The following is a 24,425-nucleotide window of genomic DNA, read 5'->3' as shown; positions in this document are numbered from 1 at the left end:
CCTAAAAGGCTAAATCCCTAGATTTTAGGCTTTTTGCTTTTTCGGGATGCAAACCTAGGGTTTACACTTGCACCACAACCAGCTTCGACTGGAACTCGAAAATTCCAAGTTTTGACCTAAAAAAGCTAAATCCCTAGATTTTAGGCTTTTTGCTTTTTCCGGATGCAAACCTAGGGTTTACACTTGCACCACTGACCAGCTTCGATCGGAACTCGAAAATTCCAAGTTTTGACCTAAAAAAGCTAAATCCCTAGATTTTAGGCTTTTTGTTTTTTTGGGGATGCAAACCTAGGGTTTACACTTGCACCACTGACTAGCTTCGATCGGAACTCGAAAATTCCAAGTTTTGACCTAAAAAAGCTAAATCCCTAGATTTTAGGCTTTTTGCTTTTTTCGGGATGATCCACCCTTCAGATGATCCACCTAGGCATGGATGTCAAATTTCAAGTTAATCCGGTTAAATTTGATTAAGCTATGAAATTTTGAAATTTCTCTAAAAATTCTTCTAAGTCTGGCTAACAAGGGTTTTGAAGTATTATTGCAGGTTCAAATTTCCACCTTGATGGAGGCCATGAAGGAACACTCACCAAAGTCCGCCACAGCTTGGGAGGCCATGAGGGAGCTAACACCAAAGTCTGCCACGCCTTGGGAGGCCATGAAGGTGCTAACTCCAAAGTCCGCCAAGGCTAGAGAGGCCATGAAGGTGATAACTCCAAAGTCCGCCAAGGCTAGAGAGGCCATGAAGGTGCTAACTCCAAAGTCCGCCACACCTAGAGAGGTCATGTGGGAGCTAACTCCAAAGTCTGCCAAGGCTAGAGAGGCCATGAAGGTGCTAACTCCAAAGTCCGCCACACCTAGAGAGGTCATGTGGGAGCTAACTTCAAAGTCCGCCATGCCTCTGTGTGGGTTGCATAGGGGTATAACCCAAAGTCCGCCCAAGCATCCCAAGTGATGGAGGAGCTATGCCTAAAGTCCGCCCAAAGTAAGAAAGCCATGGAGAAGCCAAGTCCAAAGTTTGCCAAGGGTTATGAGGCCATGAAGGAGCAAAGGCTAAAGTCCGCCCATGCCTTAGCCAAAATTTTGCCTTGAAGAGAGCCATGAGGAGAGGTCTCCAAAGTCTGCCATACCTTGGAGAAGATGGAGATAAATTCCAAAAGTACACCTACGCATTGAAAAGTCAAAACAAAATCAACAAGATGCCAGTGATGTCACAAAATCCACTGAGATATCCAAGGATTATTTAAAAAATGCTCAAAATAAATCCAAAATGGAAAGTTTTTTTTGGAAAAGGAGAATATTGAAAGAATATTGGAAGATTATTGAGATATTAATTCAAAATGGAAAGTTTTTATTTGAAAGGGAATATTGGAGAATTGATGAATATTTTCAAACTTAAATCAAAATGGAAAGTTTTTAAAAAAATTAGAAGTATGAGTTGGGTGATTTTAGAGGTTTTTACTTAAAGATTTAACCTTGTCTACAAATACTTCATTATCAACTTCATTATTACACCAAGAAGTTCCAAGTTACTAAGGAGAGCTTAGTAAAGTATGTCAGTTTGAAGATCATCTGGAGAAAATTCTAGATATTGCTGGAAGTTGGATAATATTTTTTGGCAAAAGGTTTATAGATTTCTGGAGAAAGACAACTAGTACGAGGAAGCATCATCCAAACTTTTCTGAATTTTCTGAATATTTTGGAGAAAATTCTAGCCTTACTTCTATCCAAGTCAGAGGTGAAATTAAAATTGTGGATTTTTTGAATATTTTCCAGAATTTAATAAATAATTTTTTCGAAAATTTTGGAGGAAGAAAATCATTTTTTTTTGGCTAAGTATGATTTTTTTTGAAAGTTTTGACACTTGGTGGTAACCACAACCAGCCTTAAGACTGAGGGTTTTAAGGTGAAAATTCGATTTTTATGGCTAAGTATGACAAAGATGCTCCTCCAGAGTCGAGGATGACTTCAAAGTGGAAGAACATCAGCGACGCCAACCTCGGACACATCAATCTGAGGGAGTTTAAGAAGCGAATGTTTGGTCTGGACAACCTTGTGCCTACCACCATTGCGTGAAAGATGATGAAGAGTGGTATCGTGCATGCTGTTGGATTCCTCCCCACCATGCAGTGCAATGAACTAGTTGTCGAATGTGCCAAACACTACAACCCCATCAGTAAGGACATTGTTGCACTTGATGGAAGAGTGCTGGTGAATGTCAGCGATGAGGCCATCAGAGAGGCCTTCAAGATCCCAAAGTACCACAACACAGTGTATATGACAAAGGACGAAGCTGACACTTTGTACCAAGACCACCTAGAGGAATATGATGCCATAGTTAACCATTCCTGGCTAGACAAGTCGAGGAAGGGCGCCTCCAAATTCCAGAGAAAGAGCCTAGTGCGAGCATACTTCAAGGAGGACATTGGGGACATGATTGTCCTGCTCGATAGAATAATAGGAAATCCTCAGGGAGCTCCATTTGAACCCTGGATGAATTATTTCATTAATGAAATAATCAATGTAGTGAGGATGATAGACTGGGCCCGGATGATCAGCAACAACCTAGACAGCCAGCTGAGGAACCTAGAGACAAATAGGACTTTCTTCATGAGTTCTTACTTGTTTTATTCATTGGCCAGGACCTATAGATACAAAGGTCTCACTTGCACAGGAGAAGTTGGGAACAAGGAGAACCAGTTTCTGGTGTACGATTGCTATCCCCAGCTCCACATGGAGGAGAAATTCCATTTTAAAAGAGTGAATGATACCTTCCTGATGCACATCACCCAAACACTTCAAGGTGGTTTGTACCAGAGGCTCTCTCAGGAGTCTATGGACTTCATCGGTCAGTTCAGGTGTTGGTACATCCAATATCCAAAATTTACTTACCTCCGAATTCAGGGATTCTCTGGGCCTCCTTACAAACTTCCAGCTTACCCTACCAACCGAGTGGTGTTGCTCGAGGTTGTAAGACAATTGGAGGAGTATATAGTGATTCAAAGGGATAAGTAGAAGAAGGCAAGAACGTCCTCACTCACAATTGGTAATGGGCTGGAAACATGTCCATCATCACAAGCTGCTGCAACCGCGGAGAAGGAGCTGGCCTGGTATCCCTTCTATCAATACAAGGCAAGAAAAGATTTCTATCCATTCCATAGGATAAAGAAGATCGAAGGGACAACGTTTGAGCACAGACTGGATCTAGAAGATTACTAGGCTAATGCAGCTGATAGCTTCGAGATCAGGAAGAGATTCTGGTCAAGAATTCCTTTGAGTATGGTGAGAGCAACGGAAGTATTCAGAGTTGCCAATCAGGTAGAAGAAAGCCGGGCTTTGAAAAGATGAAGAATGAACCCTTAGTCTTAATAGATTGGACAGAGGGAGAGAAATCAGATCTAGCAGACCTCATGAGGTCGGTGGTTGAGTACTCAAGGTGGTGGGCGTCTGAAAAGACAAAACAGTTGAAGGCCAAAGGTGTGACTTTGACTTATGAATTAATGGGAGTAGATGATAATCTGTCCGTCAATCTTTGTACCTCCACCGACGATGTTTGAAATCCAGAAAGTGTTGGGTCTCGAAAGAGGAAGGAGTTGGTTGGAAGCTCCACAAAGGTCACAGGGAAAAGGGTTGTGGGTGAGAGAAGAGAATCCAGCGAGAGTCACTCCATCCTAAGTGCTGCTTCCATTGCACCTGATCAGAGTGCAACTGGTGAGCAAGAGATGAACATCTGTGTGATTGATGATGAAGTAAGAGTGCTTTCCCAGCCAGTTGAGGAAGTAGTGAAAGAGGTCTTCCAAAGCCCAAACAGAGAGCAAATTGAAGCACCTACAATCTTCTTGGATGGCATACCAACAAACCCAAGAGAGGCAGATGATGAGTTTGATCGGAACACTGTAGAGCAATCAACCATTCCGGATTGGTTGAGAGCAAGGATAAAGGCCAAGGTTCCCAAGGAGGCCCACTCATCCAAGGAGGTCACTGCAGCATTCATGGAGAAGGTGAATGAACCCTCTATAGCTAAACCACCCAAACCCTCCAGGAAGTTTTCCCTAATTCAGAGAGACAGTGCTGGATTCAGGACAATCCAGATAGCAATGCCCAAAGAAGGGAAGACCAGAGACAATGTCACCGCGGATGATTACAAGGTTACCACCATAGAGCTGGGTAAGCCCACCCAGGACCAAGTGGTCCAATACTTTGATGACTCCTGCAACGTTCTAAAGGCAAGGCTAGCTCATGAAAAGGAAAAGAGGAAGAAGGTTGAAGAAGAGAACCAACAGTGGAAGAAGTATGTTCTCCATCTTACCAGCCCACTCAACCGTGAAGTCCCGGCTACTCCACCACAGCCTCTTCAGCAGGGATCAATAAAGGACTATGATGATATGAAGGGCTCGTATATTCAAGAAAAGGAATGGATTTCAGACGCTTCGGTGCGTGCTGACACCCTGGTGGAAAACTTAGTATTGGCACATGAGGCAACTTCTTTGTTGATTGATCGTATCCAGGATCTAGCCTCCAATTGGGAAGAGGTGGATAAAATTCAGAATGAAATACTCCCTCATCTGAAGGTTATCCGAGGCATGTCAAAGAGAAGCTTAGTGGATGCAGGCATCATACAGACAGGAGACAGGTACGACTTCGACACGTGGTACTATCCTTTGGTCACTCGGATTGAGGTTCTGAAGAAATCCGAGACCAAGTGTTTTGAGACAGAGGCAAGTGTTTTGAGACAGAGGCAAGTGTTAGAGAGATCCTGGGCAAGGTATTCCGTGTGGCGTCAGAAATCTGGAAGAAGGAAAGCCTAAGGGAGAAGCATTTACAAGAAGAGAACCTGAGAGCCAGGATTCAGGCGAGCTTCTTCAAGGATTCGGGGATGATTGACAAAGGCGATCTTTCAAAGATTGCAAACTTCCTCTCCATCGATGACAACTTCCTCACCCAAGCAGTTGAGTGGGAAGGCATCCTTGCCACATGTGCCGATGATGTGGACCTCATCGACTTCCAGATTGGCGGTTTGCCAAGTGTCACCATGGAGGAGGTCAAGCTCATTGTGTCTAGATACGTTGATTCTCTGAAAGAAGAAAGTGACCACTCACCTCAGTGAAATTAGCAGCTGCGCCACTTGTCACTCTTTCATTTGTTTGAATTGATCGTATTTCGGGAAACCTTATTTAGGGTTTAAGACTTTCAATCTTGGCCCTTGATCGCTGTTTGATCTCGACCATTCATTTATTTCTGAGAACTATATAACGTTGCCTCCTCTCATTTGGAGGGGGTGAGGTTTTTTGATGTATTGTTGCTTAAGGTCATTTCCAGATAATATATTGCATGTGCGCTGCTTTGTAATCTCTACTATTTGAATGATTTGCATGGTTTCAATTGCCTCAACACTTAGTTAGAATTAATCTAGATTTGCTTTCATTGTTGTTAATTTGAATGAAGGATTTGATAAGTGTCAATTGATGGTGTATCTCCGCTCATACTTTTGGTAAATGGATTATTTCCATTCTACCGTGCAAAGTTAGTTGGAGCCCATCCCCTGTGCATCCCAACATCTTGATCATAAGCACAACCCATTGAAGATTGCACCGGCCTTATGTAGTTGTCCGTAGTGTGGCGAAGCAAGGTTTGGTTTCTCGAGAGCACCTAGTCGATACCGTCTCCAGAATTCGTAGGATTAGATTAGCCTTCCTAAACCCTATCTTTTTTCCCCTTTCCTTCGAAAGTCTAAATCCTAGAAAATCCAAAAAAATGAAGAAGAGCCTAAAATTGCTAAATCCATCTAAGTCCAGCAGTTCAAGATACTTGTCAAACGTAAGTCCCCCTTGAAATTTCAGCATACACTACCCAAGAAGCTATTCCACTAAAGTCGCTTGTTCGCACATATAGACCTTGGAATCAGTAGTGATTTTTCAGGAGAGGATAGAATGCCTTCGGGTATCCTATCCTAATGTTTGGTAGATGATAAAACAGACACCAACACGGTCCCATCAAAGGATGATAGGTTGATCTTACCAACCTTGCGCTTGATTTCATTGTTATAGTGTCCATAATAGCCCCGACTTCTGCTGCTCGAGTATTTCATCCGGAGCTTAGCATAATCCTTGAAGGATATGTCCCCCTCGAGATTTGCATCCCTCCAATCTTGGTTCCACTGTGCTTGCATGTTCTGAAAGGTGGGTTCTTGCTCCCCGTGTGGTGCTTCTGATTTCTGTGGAAAAGTCGGCATCAGCAGTCGTGAATGTGAGCGTTGGAAGTTTGACCTTCCAGTGATTGAATCATCGCCTTGCCCATTCTGTTCTCCATTCGTTTTTCCCAAGGCCAATTGTCGTAAGGTTTCCTCCATGATTTGTTGTCGTTGCTCCCCTCTGGTTATGGTGTCGATGAGCTGAGCTTGGCTTCTGGTTAGCTCCCTTAATAGTGCCATGACTTCTCTTGTAGGATCTTGTGGTTCTCCCATTCGGTCGGTAGAACAATATCTCCTTCTAGTGTACACTTGCATCCACTACATGACAGGCTGGCAAGATCACTAGCTCTGATACCACTGTGATGTTCCGTACGTAGTACGGTCTCCTTAAAACACTATTGCTCCACGTACGGTGTAATTCGTACGACTTCCTTAGAACATACGGTGGTGACCGTACGGTATACTCCCTCCAACAATCGGTGTGCGGTGACGGATCAGTGACTTGGACCATACGGTGGGGATGGTAGCACAAACTAAGCGTACGACAGTGCTGGCCGTATGGTGATAAGTTGTGCCTTGACCGTACAGTGGGGATGGTAGTATGGACTGGGCGTACGGTAGTGCTGGTCGTACGGTTTGTGAATATCTGCCGAGTCTCGCCCCTCGAGTCCTCCAAACACACAGTCGGTGTTTCACACAGTAATGAAATGAATTATTAATATTTCAGACATAAGGGACTTAGATGAAGATTCACACTTGCCAGAAGAAATAATCTGAGGATTCGCACATGCAAAGAGAAAGTATATTGATAATGATCTCACAACAGATTACATAGACTACGAATAGAAGCAGAATAGGGTGAGGAGAAACTCCCACCGAAACTGCGGATGCCAAGTAGGGAGGATCTCTCAACTCCAAAATGGCAAACAAGTTGAACTCCAACTAGAATTCACACATATAAAGAACAATACCAAATTCGCATACCAACACAAATGATAGACTCGGCCATAAATATGGGCTCCGGGAAATTTCCCGAAAGGTTACAAACGGGCCGACGCGACCAAACTAAGACTTGACTAATCTAATTAAATAAAGGGCCTGAAAGATTTGTTATTAAATTTGGGGCCTTACAATAAAGTATTTTAATTTTATTATTTAATTATATCAGGGACATCATAAAAAGACATCATTTTTATGTGCTTCACAGTTAAAATTAAAATTGAATCAATAGTTTCCATGCTTCACATTATATCAACTACCATCCCTATTTCAATTTATTTTGGAATTGTCACCATCTCAAGGGCCTCTCAGATCCCTCACTTTTTGTATTTATTATGCTTGATTCCTTAGTAACTTCCTTTGTATTTTCAACAGATATAGTGTGTTTGAATTTATAAAAGTGCTCTGCAAGTGCTGATTCCTTCACTCAGCTATTTATGAAATCTGCAGAATGCTCCTTATTTTTTGCTTGTACCTACTTTCCTATTTAACATATATATCACTTTCTTCAAGACCACAAGACAAAGTAAACTCCTTGATTTGCTAGGCAATCAGCTACCTATTTTTCCCGAAACTTGTTATTGAGTGAATATTCAGTGGATGATTTTTAAATTGTAGTCATAGCCTATTAGGTTAAGCTCATATATGTCACAGAATTTAATAGTTTTGTATATAATAATTTTCTAATCTTGTTATAGATGGCCAAATCTTTGAAGTTTGAAAATTGTACTATATCGTTTCTGAATATTGATAGTGATGTTAAACTGAATCCTGCAAGGAACTTCATGCTTATTCCTCTGAAGCCTTGATAAGGAGCACAATAAATATTTCTAACACCAGAATGCTTCCTCCCCATTGTTGTTAGGAAGGTCCTATTCAATTGCTAGAACAGAGTACAAAATGAATATATGGTGAATTGTCCTTTGTCAATTTCTCTACAATTGTTGACCAAATTATACCTCTGCAATGTGGGTGTTGACTGACCATAAGCCCAGTAATTGTTTGCTAAGTGATTTCCCCCGTAATATGCAATCAATTTATCAAATCTCAGTAATAACATACCAACTGGTTTTTCAAGATCATTTATAGGTTAAACTGTAAGGCACTAGTACCAAGAAGTTAAAACAGCCACTGCAACCAATTGTAGTAGTCTTTCCTTTCAAAAATCTGTTGCACTTACCATATCTGTTTTACAGAATAATAGAATATAGTTGGTTTGCGTTTATTTTCTAACATCCAATTCCTAATTTGGAATTTTTGTTGTAGGTTAAAATTCTTTGCTAAGAATGGTCATTGCAACTTGCCATCTTTGATTTTCTGTAATATTTGTTGACATGTAACATGATACATGAAAGCTGCCTTTCTCATCTTTGGAATGGCATTAACAAATCTTTTCTTTCTTTTCTTTTTGGATTCAGAGATATCAAACCTAAAGGATTTTGATGATAAAGATTATTTAGATGCATTACCAAAGCAACCGATGGAAAGGGTTCCTGCCAATGTGTTTCCGGGGCAAAAACTTGTTCATTCTACAGCAATTGTGCATTCTGATGCTGTAATAGGAGAGGTGCTTCAAATGTCCCTTTTCTTTGTGTGTTAGTCAAGGTTTTGATATCTTTGCAATGTTTTTATCTCTTGTTTGCCCTTACAATCATGTCAATTTGAATATGATAATATATCAAAGGAAGCTAGTTGATTATTGGTACCAGTCATGGTCATATGCTTTATATATTTATTATTAAACATAACTTATCTTTGGGTAATTGAACATTCTGTTTTATTTGCTAAAATAAAAATATCATTGTTTTATTTTTGATAACACACAGTACAACATTTAGGCTCATTAAGTTCTAGGCTTCAAGTCCTTGCCCTGATATGAGTAAAACTACAAGAGTGAGAACATCACCATTTCATAAAACACTGATATTACTAGATATCACGAAAATCGTAAAATTGCCATTAGGACTCCAAAGATTAGACAGAATATTCAGATTACTATTTCACTATTACAGCATTCACAAATACTGGATAGAAATCTAGACACAAATACTACAGAAAGTGATAATGACAGAAGCCAGGAAGGAGACTAAAAATAGGAGCTCCCAAGCAGAATTATTCATTTTCTCTACCTATGTCACCAGGTATATCCTGTACAGACTCAAGATTTAAATGATTACTTGAGCATGTCCTTTTATACCGCTGCATCCAGTTTTTCACCAATACAGTCCAGCTCTATAATTAACTTTGCATGTTTGGGAGGGCCTAGAAAATTTAAACTTACGAAGACTGAAAGTTTGTTTTTGAGCTTTGAAATGGGCATGTGGTCTCATCTCAATCAAACTGAGGCTTTGTACGAATAGATCATAATAAAAGCTGTATAATTCAAAATTCTATCACCGAAGGCTTGACTACTTTCTTGCCAATAAGAACAAATTTTCATATATGTTACTGGTGTAATTCCCCTTCTGTAGAGTAGCTGGAAGCCTCCCTTTTAGTCTATTTAATTTCCATACGTTAATTTTGGGCTTTGTTAGGGAATAAACTAATTAATTAAATAAATTTGTTCGATAAAGTAAATTTCCAGGTGACTTTATTTTAATTTATTGAATTAAGTGACTTAAGTGATTTAAAAAGGTAGATATTATAAAGTCACCTTACAAAGGTGCTTTAATGATATATTTTGAGCAGGAAATTAAAAGAACCTTTTGGAAAGTTCTATGGGAAACTATAGAAGGGTGATTTGAGAGCTCATTTGCTTATGCTGGATTTTATTTCTTGTGAAGACTTGAAGCTTTCAGTGAGATCAAATTAGGACAAAAACCCTAAGGGAATTGTTTTCGGTGGTGAGGTATCTACCCTAGCTGATTTGCAGGTGGAATCACACAGGTTTCACTCGGGTGTTTAGCAATTGAAGTTTTGATAATTTTTCAGAGGTTTGCAAACAAATGGAAAATTATTGTTCTCCGATTTTTGGATAAAGGATCATGATATTGACAAGATGATGAAAATGGACGCTATTCATGATGGATCAATGAAAAGATGATGTTTGATCTGAGGGTTATAGTTGTTTGACATTTTTTCCTTGTTGGGTGATTGAATTTTCTATCATACCTGGCGTCTAATACTACTGTCATACTGAGCTTGGACTGCTAGCTTTCCATTCTAGTTGCTAACTAGAAGAAAGAGTGGTGTGTGGATTGCTACTGCAGTCAGCGCCAACAGAGACATTTCAATGCTGTTGTTTGGGGTAGATTTTAGAGATTCAGGAGTCTTGTTGCAGGTTGAGCTAACCCAACAGGAGGACGTGAGGGTTTCTACAACTAAGGTAAGTTTGGAGGGCTGCTAGGATTTTGGGAAGTTTTCTACAAATGCTGGCGCTAATCAGTAACAACTGCAGGCAATGTGAAGGTTTTTGGACAACTCTATATCAGCCTTTTCAGAGGTCAGAAAGTATTTGAGTATATCTATGTACTTGTTTTTCTTAAACAGCTCCTTGAATATAATCTTTAACTTGCATAACCATACAAATCAATAGGAACAACAGTTTGTTATAATATCTTGATATGCCTGTAATGTCCCTACTTTGAAATATAATAAATATAAAAACTAAAATACAAAAGAATAAATATAAAAATTAAAATCAAAATATAAAAGAATATAATTAAATATAATTAAATTTGATTAAAGCTAATGAAAGGTCAAAAGGCATGAAATGATAAGTTGTGACTCCCTCAAACGTGAGATATAAAAGGGAGAAGAGAAACTCATTTGAGGGGGGAAGAATTTGAAAAATGAGAAGTGCAGATCTGATTTAAATAATAAGTGCAGATCTGATTATGAAAGGTTGTGTCCCTTTCAAAGGGCAGAAATAATGAAGAGTTGCACTCTTTCAAAAGGTGCTAATGGTGAAAGGGTGTGTCTCTTGCCAAAGGGCATGCAGGATGAAGACGTGTGACCTCTCCCTCACATTGAGAGATATAAAGGAAAGGAACTAAAGCATCCAATAACATCACCATGGATGGATAAGATCAGAACTGTTATTAAGTTACAGGCAGTAACATCTTTGTCCTTGGTGGTATGCATGGGGATGAGCTGAGTATGTATGTTTAATATATGGAACCTGATAATGTTCTTATGCAGAATTAATTGTAATATTAATATGGACTGCAATATGTATGTATTGTGACCTTTTTCCACACATCGCCCCATTGCAAATGGGGACCCTCTCTTTTCTTGCTTTCTAGGGTTTTTGTTAGTGTCTCGTGGCCTTCTGCTTCAGTTTTGCCAAGCCTTGCTCAGTTTTGAACGGTTCAAGTCCTAGAGATTGAAAGCTAGTTTTTGCAAGCCAAGTGATACCAGAGTCCGGATATCGTCAAAGTGCCTAGAAAAGCCAAAGGATGAAGATCGCAATTGATTTGGATGAATTTGGACAACTTTCTATTTTTAGAAAGTTTGCTTTTTTGCTTTTTCCTATTTTTTAGGAAGTTTCGTTTTTGGCATTTTTAGTCCAATCCCCGGTATGGCTATTTTTAGAAAGTTTTCCCTATTTTTTAGGGATGTCTGCTTTTTGCTTTTTCGGAATGGGAACCTAGGGTTTGCACTGATACCACTGACCTTCTTTGATCGCGATCCAAAATTTTCAAGTTTTGACCCAAAAGGCTAAGTTCCTATATTTTAAGGGGTCATGGCACATTCAAAGGATAATCAACTCGAAAAATCATCTAATTTTGGAATGTCATCCTCAAATGCCCTGAAATTTGGCTAAGTCTGGAATGTCATCCTGATCCTGAAATTTGACTAAGTCTGGAAAATTGAAGAATCCTCCAAAAACTAGATTTTGCATTATAACTCTTGGAGGTCCGAAACCACTCTCAAACATCCCGACAATATATATGAAATATAACTTAAAGTATAAGAAACCACTCTCAAACATCCTGACAATATATATGAAATATTACTTAAAGTATAAGAAAGAGAAAAGACATATTGAAATACCACTTATACTTAAATGTTATATTTCATATATAGTCTACCCTCCTTGATGACCTTCCTAAACTCCGCCTTGGTTGAGGTCTCTCCAAAGTCCGCCCTATGTTGAGAGATGCCTAAAGTCCACCTTGGAAAGGTCATCTCAAACTCCACCCTCCTTGATGTCTCATGAAAGTCCGCCATGTTTGAAGAGGTCTTCCAAAGTCCGCTCTCCTTGGTTGAAGCCTAAAACTCCGCCTTGGTTGAGGTCTCTCCAAAAGTCCACCCATGAGGAGAGGTCTAGAAGTCTGCCATGAAGGGGTATAGCCTAAAGCCCGCCATGTAGAGGAGTCTCTAAAGTCCGCCATAGGTCAAGAAGACCAAGGAGAGGGGTTATCAAAACTCCACCATGCTTTGGAGAAGCCTTGGTGGCCAACACCTAAAACTTTGCCTTATCCTAGCTCCGTGGTTGCCAACACCCAAAACTCCACCCAAGAGGAGCCTTCAAGGAAGTCCGCCATGTATGTGTGGGGTGCATAGGGGTATAGCCTAAAGTCCGCCCAAGCATGTCAAGTGGTGTGGACCTGTTGTGACCTTTTCACACATCGCCCCATTGCTAACGGGGACCCCCTCTTTGCTAGCTTTCCTGCATTGTTAGGTTAGGGTTTTGGCTGCTTAGTGGGCAATTTTGCATTTTCCGTGCCCGAGTCTTGGAGTTTTGATCATGCCTAGTGCCGTCTAGGGTTTTTGAAGTGATAGGATCAAGTTGCAAAAGTTGATATTTTAATGATCCTAAGTTTTGCTAAGTGTTCGACCATTTGAGCGTTAACGTGTTTTTAAACACGCGTATCAGTGATTTTAAAGTGCCAAGGTATTCACAAACTTTTTGGAGTTGTTTTCTCGCTCCTAAGGTATTATTTAAGTTGGTTTCGCACTTTATTCCAATATTTTCGTAGCGTTTCCCTCATATTTTTGGAAAATTTGTATAAGTCCAGTTAAATTTAATGTTTCTAAGTGATTTTGAGTGGTTAAAATGATAAAATCCTAAGGGAAATCCATATTCCAAGGGTTAAAGGGTCAAAATCCATGCTAGAGGTGTTTTTCCCCTCACAATCCAGACTACCCAACTCATTCCCCCACTCAAAATCCATACTACACATGGGTTTCCCCTAAAATCCATACTGGCTACTATTTTCCCCCACTGTTTATCCAGACTGCCATCGAATTTCCCCTGGAAGTGCTAAAATTTGGCTAAGTGTCAGGATTTATCTAGACAGCCATCGATTTTCCACCAGGAGTGCGGACAACGTTAAGGATGATTCCATGCTTGGGTCGATTTTCCACCAGGATTTTTGTGACAACTAAGTGCGGATTCTTGTCCGGATTTCCATCCAGACAGGGATCGAATTTCCCCCGAGAGCATTTGTAAGGATTTTTGTTCGGATTTTCATCCAGACAGGGATCGATTTTCCACTAGGAATATTTTTGAAGAGTTTTGAGTCTGGATTTTCATCCAGACTGAGGTCGAAATTACACCAAGGAGGTTTTTTCTAAGTTAAGTGAGTTTTGAGTGTGGATTTTTGTCCAGACTAATATCGAATTTCCCCTGGGGGGTGATTTTTTGCAAATAGAGTGCATTTTTGTTTGGATTTTTGTCCAAACTCACATCGATTTTCCCCTGGGAGGTTTTTTGTGTGCATTTTGATGAAGTTATGCATGGATTTTTGTCCAAGCATGGGTTGAATTTCCCTTATGGGGTGAATTTTGACATCTTAAGTGATTTTGAATGGATTTTTCAATCCCAACCTATATCGATTTTCCCTTGGAGGCTTATTTTAGATTTAATTTGCAATATTTTAATAGATAAGCCCCATTTTTTTGCTTTTAAATAATTATTAATGATTATTTAAAATTTAAAAGCAAATTTAATAACTTGCAATAATTATTAAATGTTTGAACCTTTTAGAAGCAAGTTAGTTTTTCACCAAGCAAGCATTTATACAAGTGTTTTATCCCACATTGCTTGTGTGGTGAAAGTGAGAGGTGAAAGCAAGTATATGAGGGGAGACTTAGCATTATTTTATTATTATTTCTGCCAGGTGTCTCCATGAAAACGATTTTTCTCCAAGTTGGGCGAATTTTTAGCAAGGCGTTTTTGTGAAGTGTGGGATTGAGGATATATTTTCCTCCATTTTTTCCAGCTTGCTGATCTATTCCTCTTGGCTGCCATTAAAGACCAGTTTCAGATTTTCAATTTTGCTAAGTTTGGCGATTTTTTCCAAATTTAGCATTTTTTGGTGAAAATTGGCAATTTCATGATTGGAGACTTGGGCGATTTTTCCTCCACCATTTTTGCTTGCTGTTCAGACCTTCATTGTTGCAAATTGCTGCTATTAACAACATTTTTCAGAATTCTGAAAATTTCGATTTTTGTTAAGGAAGGCAAATTTTTTGTGTTTGGGGGTATCCAATCCCAACTTGGGCGATTTTTCAAATTGCTGCCATCCTTGCTACTGCAGATCAAGGCTGCCATTGACATCAATCTTCAGATTTCAATTTGGCGCCATAGTTGAGAAAATTCGATTTTGCTAAGGAGGTGATTTGGTGCCACATTTTGATGGTTTTCGTGCATGCTTGTTGGCTGCCATCATTTCCAGCCTGCTGATTCGCTTCAGATTTGAGGTTTGCTTCAGATTTTGACCTCCATTAATGGCTGCCATTAATTTTCAGACTTAAGTTTTTATTGCCCAGCCAATTCCAACTTAAACATTTAGCATTTGGAGGTGTTTTATGGAGTTTTCTGTGCATTTTTTTAGACCATTTTATTGCTGTTGCAGGTCTGAAACTCCATTGTTAGGCGATTGTCCTTAGAAATTTTCATTTCCAGCCACCTAACCAGTTTTGGTGAATTTGCTTGGGGCTGTTTCCTTAGCAATTCTTGATCATTTTTCAGGGATTTAAACCATTTTGCAAGGTGCTAGTAAGTCTGAAGTATTCGATTTTCAGACTTGTCCTCAGAAAACTTTTTTTTACCAGCCATACTTACATTCTAGAAAATGATTGTTTTCATCAACAAAACTGATTTTTATCAAGATTATGCACATTTTGAAGATTACAACATGTTTTTAGAAGTTTGATTTTCAGGTTGTCTTTAGAATTTTTGACCTCCATTGTTGACTGCGGAAGGTGTCTTCAGACATTCATTGTGTAAAAACACAACCTTTCACACTTTTCCTTAGTCATCATCAATCCAGTATACTCCTTTGCATTTTTGCTTGCATATTTTCTAAGCATAAGGAGGTATAAATGAATTTATGGAAGGCTTCCATGCCTTAGTGTTGTCACACTTTGAACGTAATTGCTAAAATTTACCAAGTGTATGGATTATTTTCTTGACTCCATGCTCTAAATTAACTAAATCTTTAGAAAGTCAGGGATTTAATTACGAATATTTTCCTAAGTCTAACTTTGAGCTTCGTACAGGTGCGATGTCAAAGTCAGGATATAAGGAAAGAAAAGAACTATTGAAGGCTGGATTTTATCCAGAGCTTAAGATTTCATCTAGATGGAAGGAGATCGCTGATACAAACATGCATTTCCTGGACTTCGACCAGATGCAGCGTCGGATGTTCGAAGTCAGAGATCAGGTTCCTTCCCCAGCATATGCGAATATTATGAAGAGTGGCATTTTCCATGCTGCTGGATTTCCACAGTCCATATAGTGCAGTGAGTTGATCCTGGAGTGTGCACGATGTTACGATCCGCTCACGAGAATGATCAAGAGTCCTAAAGGCGTTGCCATCGCCTACCTTGCTGAGGATGCCATTGCTGAGGTGTTCGGAATTCCACGCGGAACAGACATGAAGGATGTAACCAAGGAAGATTATGCAGACAGATACACGAAGAAGATGGGTGTATGTAAGAATTTAATCAACAAAGAGTGGATGATTGAGCCTAGGTCTCATCATTCTAAGGCTCCCAAGACACTTATGTGCATAGATTTCAAGGAGGAATATAGTGATTTGATATTCCTACTCAACAGAGTGATGGGAATGCCACAGGGAGCAATATTTCATGGATGGATGTTCTACCTCATCCAGGATTGTCTTAGAGGAACACTAGTGAATTGGTCCAAGATTATAAGTGATGATCTGGATTTCCAGTTGAGGAATGTAGAGCGGTCCAAGTCATTCACCATGACTTCTTACCTGGTGTACCTGCTTGCACGATTTGTTTCATACAGAGGATTAATATGCAAAGGTGAAGTCGGGAATGGGCAAGGATAGTTTAAGAGTTATGAATGCTACCCCTAGCTGAGCATGCATAGAATTGAAGACTATAAGAGAGTGAATGATGCATTCACTATGTACATCACACAGATGCTTCAAGGCAGAATCCACCGAAGATTGTCCAAGGAGGCAACAAAGTTAATAGAAAAATATGGATCGTGGTATATACAATTTCCCACTTTCACATACCTCAGGATTCATGGGTTTCAATCTGAACCCTACAAACTTCCTAGGTATCCAACTGGCAGGATGATATTGTTGGAAGTGGTGAGACAACTTCTAGAGTTTGATGTTATCCAGAGAGAGAAGCACAGGGCATGAATGACGTTCCCTATTTCAGTTGGGAAGACGTTAGAGGTTTGCCAATCCACCATAGCCGCCAGCACTACAAATGAGGAGCTTGCACTCTATCGATTTGCTACCTATAAGAAGAGAGAAAGATTCGATCCAGACAAGAAGGTAGGAAGGATCAGAGGAGAGAAGTTCACTCATAAGATTGACATAGAAGATTATTGGGCTAACCTGATGGATGAGCAAGCAGTGAAGAGAAGAATGTGGTCCAGAATGTCAGTGGATTTCATGAGGAAGTGTGGACTTTTCCACATTCCTGATCGGGTATTAGATGATAGAGATCATACACATCCACAGTATGAGAGTGAAATGAAGAAGGCAATCCTATTGCCTAATTGGTCAGAGTTAGAAGAGATCGACCTGAATGTATTGATGAGAGAGGTCTTGAATTTCTCCCACCTATGGGTGGATATACAGATGAATAAGTTAGTTGACATGGGTGTTCCCTTCACTTATGAAAGGATGAAGCCGAAAGAGTCTACTTCCGAGGATGATCAGAGGACTGTCAGTGATGTCAGGATTCATGCAGACGAAGAGAGTCAATCTCCCAAGAGAAGGAAGAACACGCCAGGAGAAGTCAAGGCCAGAGGAAAGAAGATTGAGGATGTGAAGAAGAAACATAAGACTATCATTCCTCCACTTATCATTCCTTCACCCCTTCCCAGTGTCTCATCAGTTGAAGTGATTGAAGTAACAGAAAAGAATAAGGAGACTCAGCAGTGTTCCAACACAGTGATACTACCAGAGAATATTCAGGAGTTCCATACCACAGCGACATCTGCACCTCCTGATGAGAATAATGATTAGCCAGAATCCCCTACTGTCCTTTTGGAAGTTAGTTTGGGAAATGATGCATATGATTGGACTAGGAATAATCTTGATGATAATGATGATGTTATCTCGACATTGAAAGGACTTGATCAAGAATTATGTCTTGATGATGGTATGGAAATGGCCGCTATTCCTGAATGGCCGAGGAGAAGTATGGAGAAAAGTAAACAAATGATAGAGGTACAACCTATTGATGATATTGATGACTACCTAGCTAGGAGTGCTAAGGGGAAGGAGCCCAAGATAGTGGAGATTTTTTCGCACATAGCTAGAGATGAGACAGGAATGCGGATTGCGCAGATTGTTGTTCCTATTACAGGCGTGATAGCGGACATTGCTACTTCTATGGATTTCCAAATCACTTCAGTCGCCCTTGGTCGTACATCCAGAGAACAAGAATTCTAGGAGATTGGTGACAACCTCCAGGCAATCAATGCAAGGTTAGACAGAGCGGTTGCGGAGAGTGAAAGATACAGAGAAGAAAATATTAGACTTAGAGAGTATATTGTAGGGACAAGGTGTGAAGATCCCACCCTTATTTCCCCTATTGCAGTTGACCATAGAATACATTCACACTGCGAGGTAGCGAGAGGTACACACTCAGAAGTGGAAAAGTGGATTGAGAGCACAAGAAAGTAGGCAGATGATTTCCTTATTCAGTTTGTCCATACATATGATAGGACAACAACGCTCGTATTCAGAATCTAGTATGTGGAGGGAGTTTGGGAAGAATTCCGGCCTATTCAAGACACGACTATTCCACGCCTCGTGGCATTGAAGAAGGTTCCTAATTCTAGCTTGGTTAGCGAGAACATTGTGCACAGTGGAGACAGATACGATTTCCATGGCTGGTATTGTGCATTAGCCTTGAAGAAATCAGCTTATGAGAACACCCAATCGAGTTGTATGGAGATGGAAGGATTAATTCAGGACATTTAGATGAAGATCCTTGCCTCAATTAAGGAATTATTGGGTGTTGATGTTAGTGATGCTAGTGGTTTACACTTAGCCGAATTAAGAGACAAGATGAAATTTATGTATTTTTGCCAGTTGGACTCTTTGCAGAAAAGTCAAATTGATGACTTGGTCTCTTTGTTGATTCATGTTCATAATTCATAGAAGCTTATGCCAGAATGGGAGAACACTTTGAATGCTTGCTCGGATTCACTGGACGTGATTGATTTACAACAGGATACCTTGCCTAGCATTTCCATGGAGGAGTTAGATTCAGTATTGGCTAGATTCTTGGAGTATGCTAGGAGAGAGAGAGATGCACGGAGGAATCTTCTAGAAGATTCCCTATTTGATGACTAGGTATCTTTTCATTGGGCCATATGTTGGTGGCGCCATTTTTGATGTAACCCTAATTAGGGCAATTCTAGGGTTTTGTTGGCATGATCTCAGCCGTTTATCTTAGATCAATTTGGGCCATGCATTTTGTAAGAGACTCTATAGATGCCTCCTTGTCTCTCATTTGTAATAGAGAGTTTTTGTAGAATAGTTGGTAAATGCTGCAGCTATTTGAATCCTAATCATTGTTCAATTGTTGGTGATTTTGCTCTTCAAGTGTTGTATTTGCATTCCTGGTTCTCAATTCCTCCAAGTTAGATTAGAATTTAGATTAGAATTTATTTTCATGTATGTTAGATTGAGTGGAAGATTTGTTGAATTTATTTGTGTGGAATCCTTAGTCCATACCACTAGCCTCTTGCCGCTGGTAAGTGCGCCTTGTGTGGTCAATTGGAATTTGAGTAAGCATAACTTCAACTATTATGCATCCATTGACAAGCATCAACTTGGATGGTGTCTACGTTTGATAGTGATAGCCTGAAAATCTTTAAGTATACCTTAGACGATTGCACTAAGCTTGTGTCAATACCTGATTGTGAGACCTGGCCTGGTTTGATTCCACTAGATCCATTAATCATTTCCTACATTCCTAGGATTAGAATAGACTTCCTGAACCCTATTCTTTTTCCCCCTTTTTTAGTAAGAAGTAAATCCAGAGCCTTATTGATAAATGTTAAGTTGTTAGCACACCTATTCCGCATCATTCATGATAATCCAAACATTTGCATAAGTCTGCAAGTGAAACACAACAATTCACATCAACCACTGAACTTACCCACTCGTCAAGCCCTGACATGTAGAAACCTTGGAATCATTTTAGTTGATCTCATTCTTAGCATCTGAGGTGATTTTGTTCAAGAGAGGGTAAATTACTTTGGTAATTTATTCTGTATTGTTATGTGCATAAAAAACACATCAACAGGACCTTGTCTAAAGTCTGCCCAAGGGGTGAAAGAAGTCTGCCATGTGTGTGTGGGAGGTCATGTTGGAGCACCTTACAAAGTCCGCCATCCTAGACATGCATTCAAACTCCGCCATGTGTGTGGGGTGCCCAAGGGGTGAAGTCCAAGTCCGCCCTATGTTGGAGACCCATCAAACTCCGCCATACCTTGGAGAGGTAAGGAAAGTCTGCCAAAGCTTGAAGAAGATGAAGGTGAGCTTTCAAAAGTCCGCCTAAACATAAAAGTCAAACAAAATCAACGAAAATACAAGTGATGTCATGAAAATCCTTCAAGACTTCGAACTTAAATCCAAAATAGAAAGTTTTCAAAAGGAGAATATTGGAAGATCGATAAGGATTTCGAACTTAGAGACCAAAATAGAAAGTTCTTTGGAAAAGAATATTTGAAGATTGATAAGGATTTTGAACTTAAATCTAAAATGGAAAGTTTTTCAAAGAGAATATTGGAAGATTAATAAATATTTCGAACTTATAGCCAAATTGGAAACTTTTGGAAGATATTTTTCTCTAAAATTTGGAAACATGACAACACTTTCCTAAAGAATGAAGTTAAAATTGGAAACATGAGTTGGAAGATTTTAAGGGTTTCTGATTGAGGATTTAACTTTATTTACAAATACTTCGTTGTAAACTTCATATCTACACCAAGAAGTTTGAAAATATTAAGGAGAGCATAGTAAAATACTTTTAGTTTGGAGTTCATCTGGAGAAAGTTTTGGATATTGCTAGAAGTTGGATAAACATTTTTGACAAAAGTTTCACAGATTTTTGGAGAAAGACAACCAGTATAAGGACGTATTATTGAATGTCTCCTGAATTTTTGAGTATTTTTGAAGGTGAAATTAAATTCATGATGCAGATTTATGTATTTTCTGAGTTTTTTCCAGAGTTTGAGAAATGATTTTTAGTGAATTTGTTCGAATTTCTAAGGGAGGAAAATCATTTTTTTTGGCCAAGTATAAGAAATTTTTGGAGTTATAACACTTGGTGTTGGATTGTGATCACAGTTATCTTGAAGGTTGGAGAATTTACATGTGAAAATCCCATTCTCATGGCTAAGTATGAAAATGAAATAAAATCTCCAAACACTTAGCCATTCACAGCCTCGATTTTCTTTAATCCAAGATAGATTTTTAACGTATTTTCCTTTGGTTTCACAGGTCGCAAGAGGAAATAGAAGCAGGATCATCATAGAGATCGTAGCTGGAGGTCCAAGCCAAATGAAAGATTAAGGACAAGTTCACAGGCAAGGTTCATCCGGGCGTGAAGATAGCCAAAATTTGGCTAAGTATGGGAAATGTTTCACAAAGAAAATTCCAATTTCCCCAATTATGATAAAGGCATGGACAAATCCTTCCCCAAATTTCAGGGTATCAAGAAGGAGGGCATGATCACAGCGAATGTCTGAACAACTTGATCCCATCATTTCATATTTGCAAGAGGTTATCTGGAGCTTTTACCCTCCCACACAACATAAATTGGCAGCTAAAGGCAGGATCGTCACAAAAAACACAAATGGAGTTTCAAGCCAAATTCAGAATTGAAGACGGGACCACGAGCAAGGTTTCTCTGCGTATAGAGAGGGCCAAAATTTGGCTAAGTATGAGAAATACTTCGCGAAGAGATTTCTTCTCCAAATTCGAGGCACTTGAATGAATCTCAAGGTATTAAGAAAGAAAAGTTCTCAGACTTGGTGAAAATATGGAAAAGTTAAATAAACTTCCAACTTCTTGAAGGATTTCATCTCCTGAAGGAATTAAAAAAAAGACAAGCTCCCAAGAAGAATCAAATGGTGACAAGAAGGAATCAAATTTCCGTACTTAGACAGTTTCTTGACAAAAATTGGAGAATTCAAGGAAGACATCCAACACGTTGAGGTGGTGCCTCGTCATCTGCCAACCAATCAGATCGTTCCAAGTCAGCATGTCCAGGTTCAATGAACCTGACTTATCCAGAAGCTTCTAGAAGGGGACACTTCACAATGCAACAAAATTCTATTTTCATTGATGGTTTATATTTAGCAAGAAGGACAAGTGTCCCAAATGTAATCTTCTCATTGGTCGAGGGTAGTTAGTTTTGGGAAACCCTAATTAGGGTTTATAGCTTTCAATCTTGACCCTTGATCACTGTTTGATCTCGGTCGTTCATTTATTTTTGAAGAACTATATAAGGCTACCTCCTCTCATTTGGAGAGTGTGAAGTTTTTGATGTATTGTTGCTTAAGGTCATTTCCAGATAATATATTGCATGCGCGCTGCTTTGTAATCCCTATTATTTGAATGATTTGCATGGTTTCAATTTCCTCAACACTTAGTTAGAATTAATTTAGATTTGCTTTCATTGTTGTTAATTTGAATGAAGGATTTGATAAGTGTCAATTGATGGTGTATCTCCGCTCATACTTTTGGTAAATGGATTATTTCCATTCTACCGTGCAAAGTTAGTTGGAGCCCATCCCCTGTGCATCCCAACATCTCGATCATAAGCACAACCCATTGAAGATTGCACCGGCTTTATGTAGTTGTCCCTAGTGTGGTGAAGCAAGGTTTGGTTTCTCGAGAGCACCTAGTCGGTACCGTCTCCAGAATTCGTAGGATTAGATTAGCCTTCCTAAACCCTATCTTTTTTCCCCTTTCTTTCGAAAGTCTAAATCCCAAAAAATCCCAAAAAAAGAAGAAGAGCCTAAAATTGCTAAATCCATCTAAGTCCAGTAGTTCAAGATACTTGTCAAACGTAAGTCCCCCTTGAAATTTCAGCATACACTACCCAAGAAGCTATTCCACTAAAGTCGCTTGTTCGCACATATAGACCTTGGAATCAGTAGTGATTTTTCAGGAGAGGATAGAATGCCTTCGGGTATCCTATCCTAATGTTTGGTAGATGATAAAACAGACACCAACAGTATGAAACTCATACTTAATTTCATATATATTCATGATACATAAGAAATTAGTATCCTTATAGTCTAAATCATGTTATTACTGTCAGTATTTAAGAAGATGGGAATGAGATGTTCCAAAGAGGGGCAGTCTAAATTTAAGGAATAGGTTAAGTCCCAAGATAGGGTGGGGATCAGCGACCTATAAGCCGTGAGGGTATAGACCCAAGATAGGTAAGGGCTTGGATCTGTAAACTTTGAGGGAACCTATTGTATTTGGTCTCTAAGCGCTCTGGTAACATGCAGACTCTTCTCCCTTAAAACTAAAGTATTGGTAGGGTTTGATATCTATATTAAAAACTATGAATAATGAAATTAATCATCTAGTGAGGAAAATAAATAAGAAGTTGTTAATAACTAATTGAAGAATATCAATCAATTTTATTATATTGAAATAGATCAAGTAGGGGACATTACAAATGGTATCAGAGCTTTGATCCTGCCATCCTGCAGGGTAAAGATGGAGCAATGAACCATTCTAGTTAATAAGAAGAAATCTAACAATACGTGTATGCTCTGTGTTTGCATATATCCATGTGTGTGCTTCTTGTTTTCCATGTTTATTCTCCATGTTTTTGATTCATATTGGTGGATGACTTAGTTTGAGAAAATTAAAATTTACATTGCTTGAGGACAAGCAAATTTGGAAAGGGCGGATTGTAATGTTCCTACTTTGAAATATCATTTAATATAAATAATAAAAAAAAAAAATACAAAAGATTAAATATAAAAATTAAAATTAAAATATAAAAGAATATAATTAAATATAATTAAAATTTGATTAAGGCTAATGAAAGGTCAAAAGGCATGAAACGATAAGTCGGGACTCCTTCAAACATGAGATATAAAAGAGAGAAGAGAAACTCATTTGAGGGGGGAAGAATTTGAAAAATGAGAAGTGCAGATTTGATTTAAATAAGAAGTGCAGATCTGATTATGAAAGGTTGTGTCCCTTTCAAAGGGCAGAAATAATGAAGAGTTGCACTCTTTCAAACAGTGCTAATGGTGAAAGGGTGTGTCTCTTGCCAAAGGGCATGCATGATGAAGAGGTGTGGCCTCTCCCTCACATTGAGAGATATAAAGGAAAGGAACTAAAGTATCCAAGAACATCACCATGGATGGATAAGATCAGAACTGTTATTAAGTTATGGGCAGTAACATCTTTGTCCTTGGTGGTATGCATGGGGATGTGATGAGTATTTATGTTTAATATATGAAACCTGATAATGTTCTTATGCAGAATTAATTGTAATATTAATATGGACTGCAATATGTATGACACTCATACTTAATTTCATATATATTCATGATACATAAGAAATTAGTATACTTATAGTCTAAATCATGTTATTACTGTCAGTATTTAAGAAGATGGGAGTGAGATGTTCCAAAGAGGGGCAGTCTAAATCCAAGCAATAGGTTAAGTCCCAAGATAGAGTGGGGATCAGTGACCCATAAGCCTTGAGGGTATAGACTCAAGATAGGTAAGGGCTTGGATCTGTAAACTTTGAGGGAACCTATTGTATGTGGTCTTTAAGTGCTTTGGTAACA

The 24,425-nt window shown here is 39.1% G+C and overlaps 1 protein-coding gene across 3 annotated transcripts in view; it reads left to right on the top strand.

The window, feature by feature from the left end:
- Window positions 1–24,425, top strand: part of LOC131030544 (probable acyl-[acyl-carrier-protein]--UDP-N-acetylglucosamine O-acyltransferase, mitochondrial) — a 185,449-nt gene that overhangs the window by 64,207 nt on the left and 96,817 nt on the right. For all 3 annotated transcript variants that reach the window (XM_057961408.2, XM_057961406.2, XM_057961407.2), the window contains one exon: window positions 8,605–8,753. In XM_057961408.2, coding sequence (XP_057817391.2) covers window positions 8,605–8,753 — 149 coding nt within the window. The remainder of the gene's footprint in view (window positions 1–8,604; window positions 8,754–24,425) is intronic.

The sequence above is a fragment of the Cryptomeria japonica genome, chromosome 6 (assembly GCF_030272615.1).
Source record: "Cryptomeria japonica chromosome 6, Sugi_1.0, whole genome shotgun sequence".
In the NCBI taxonomy this organism is placed as follows: domain Eukaryota; kingdom Viridiplantae; phylum Streptophyta; class Pinopsida; order Cupressales; family Cupressaceae; genus Cryptomeria; species Cryptomeria japonica.
The sequence above is the reverse complement of the archived record's forward strand: the minus strand, read 5'-3'. Positions and strand labels throughout refer to the sequence as shown.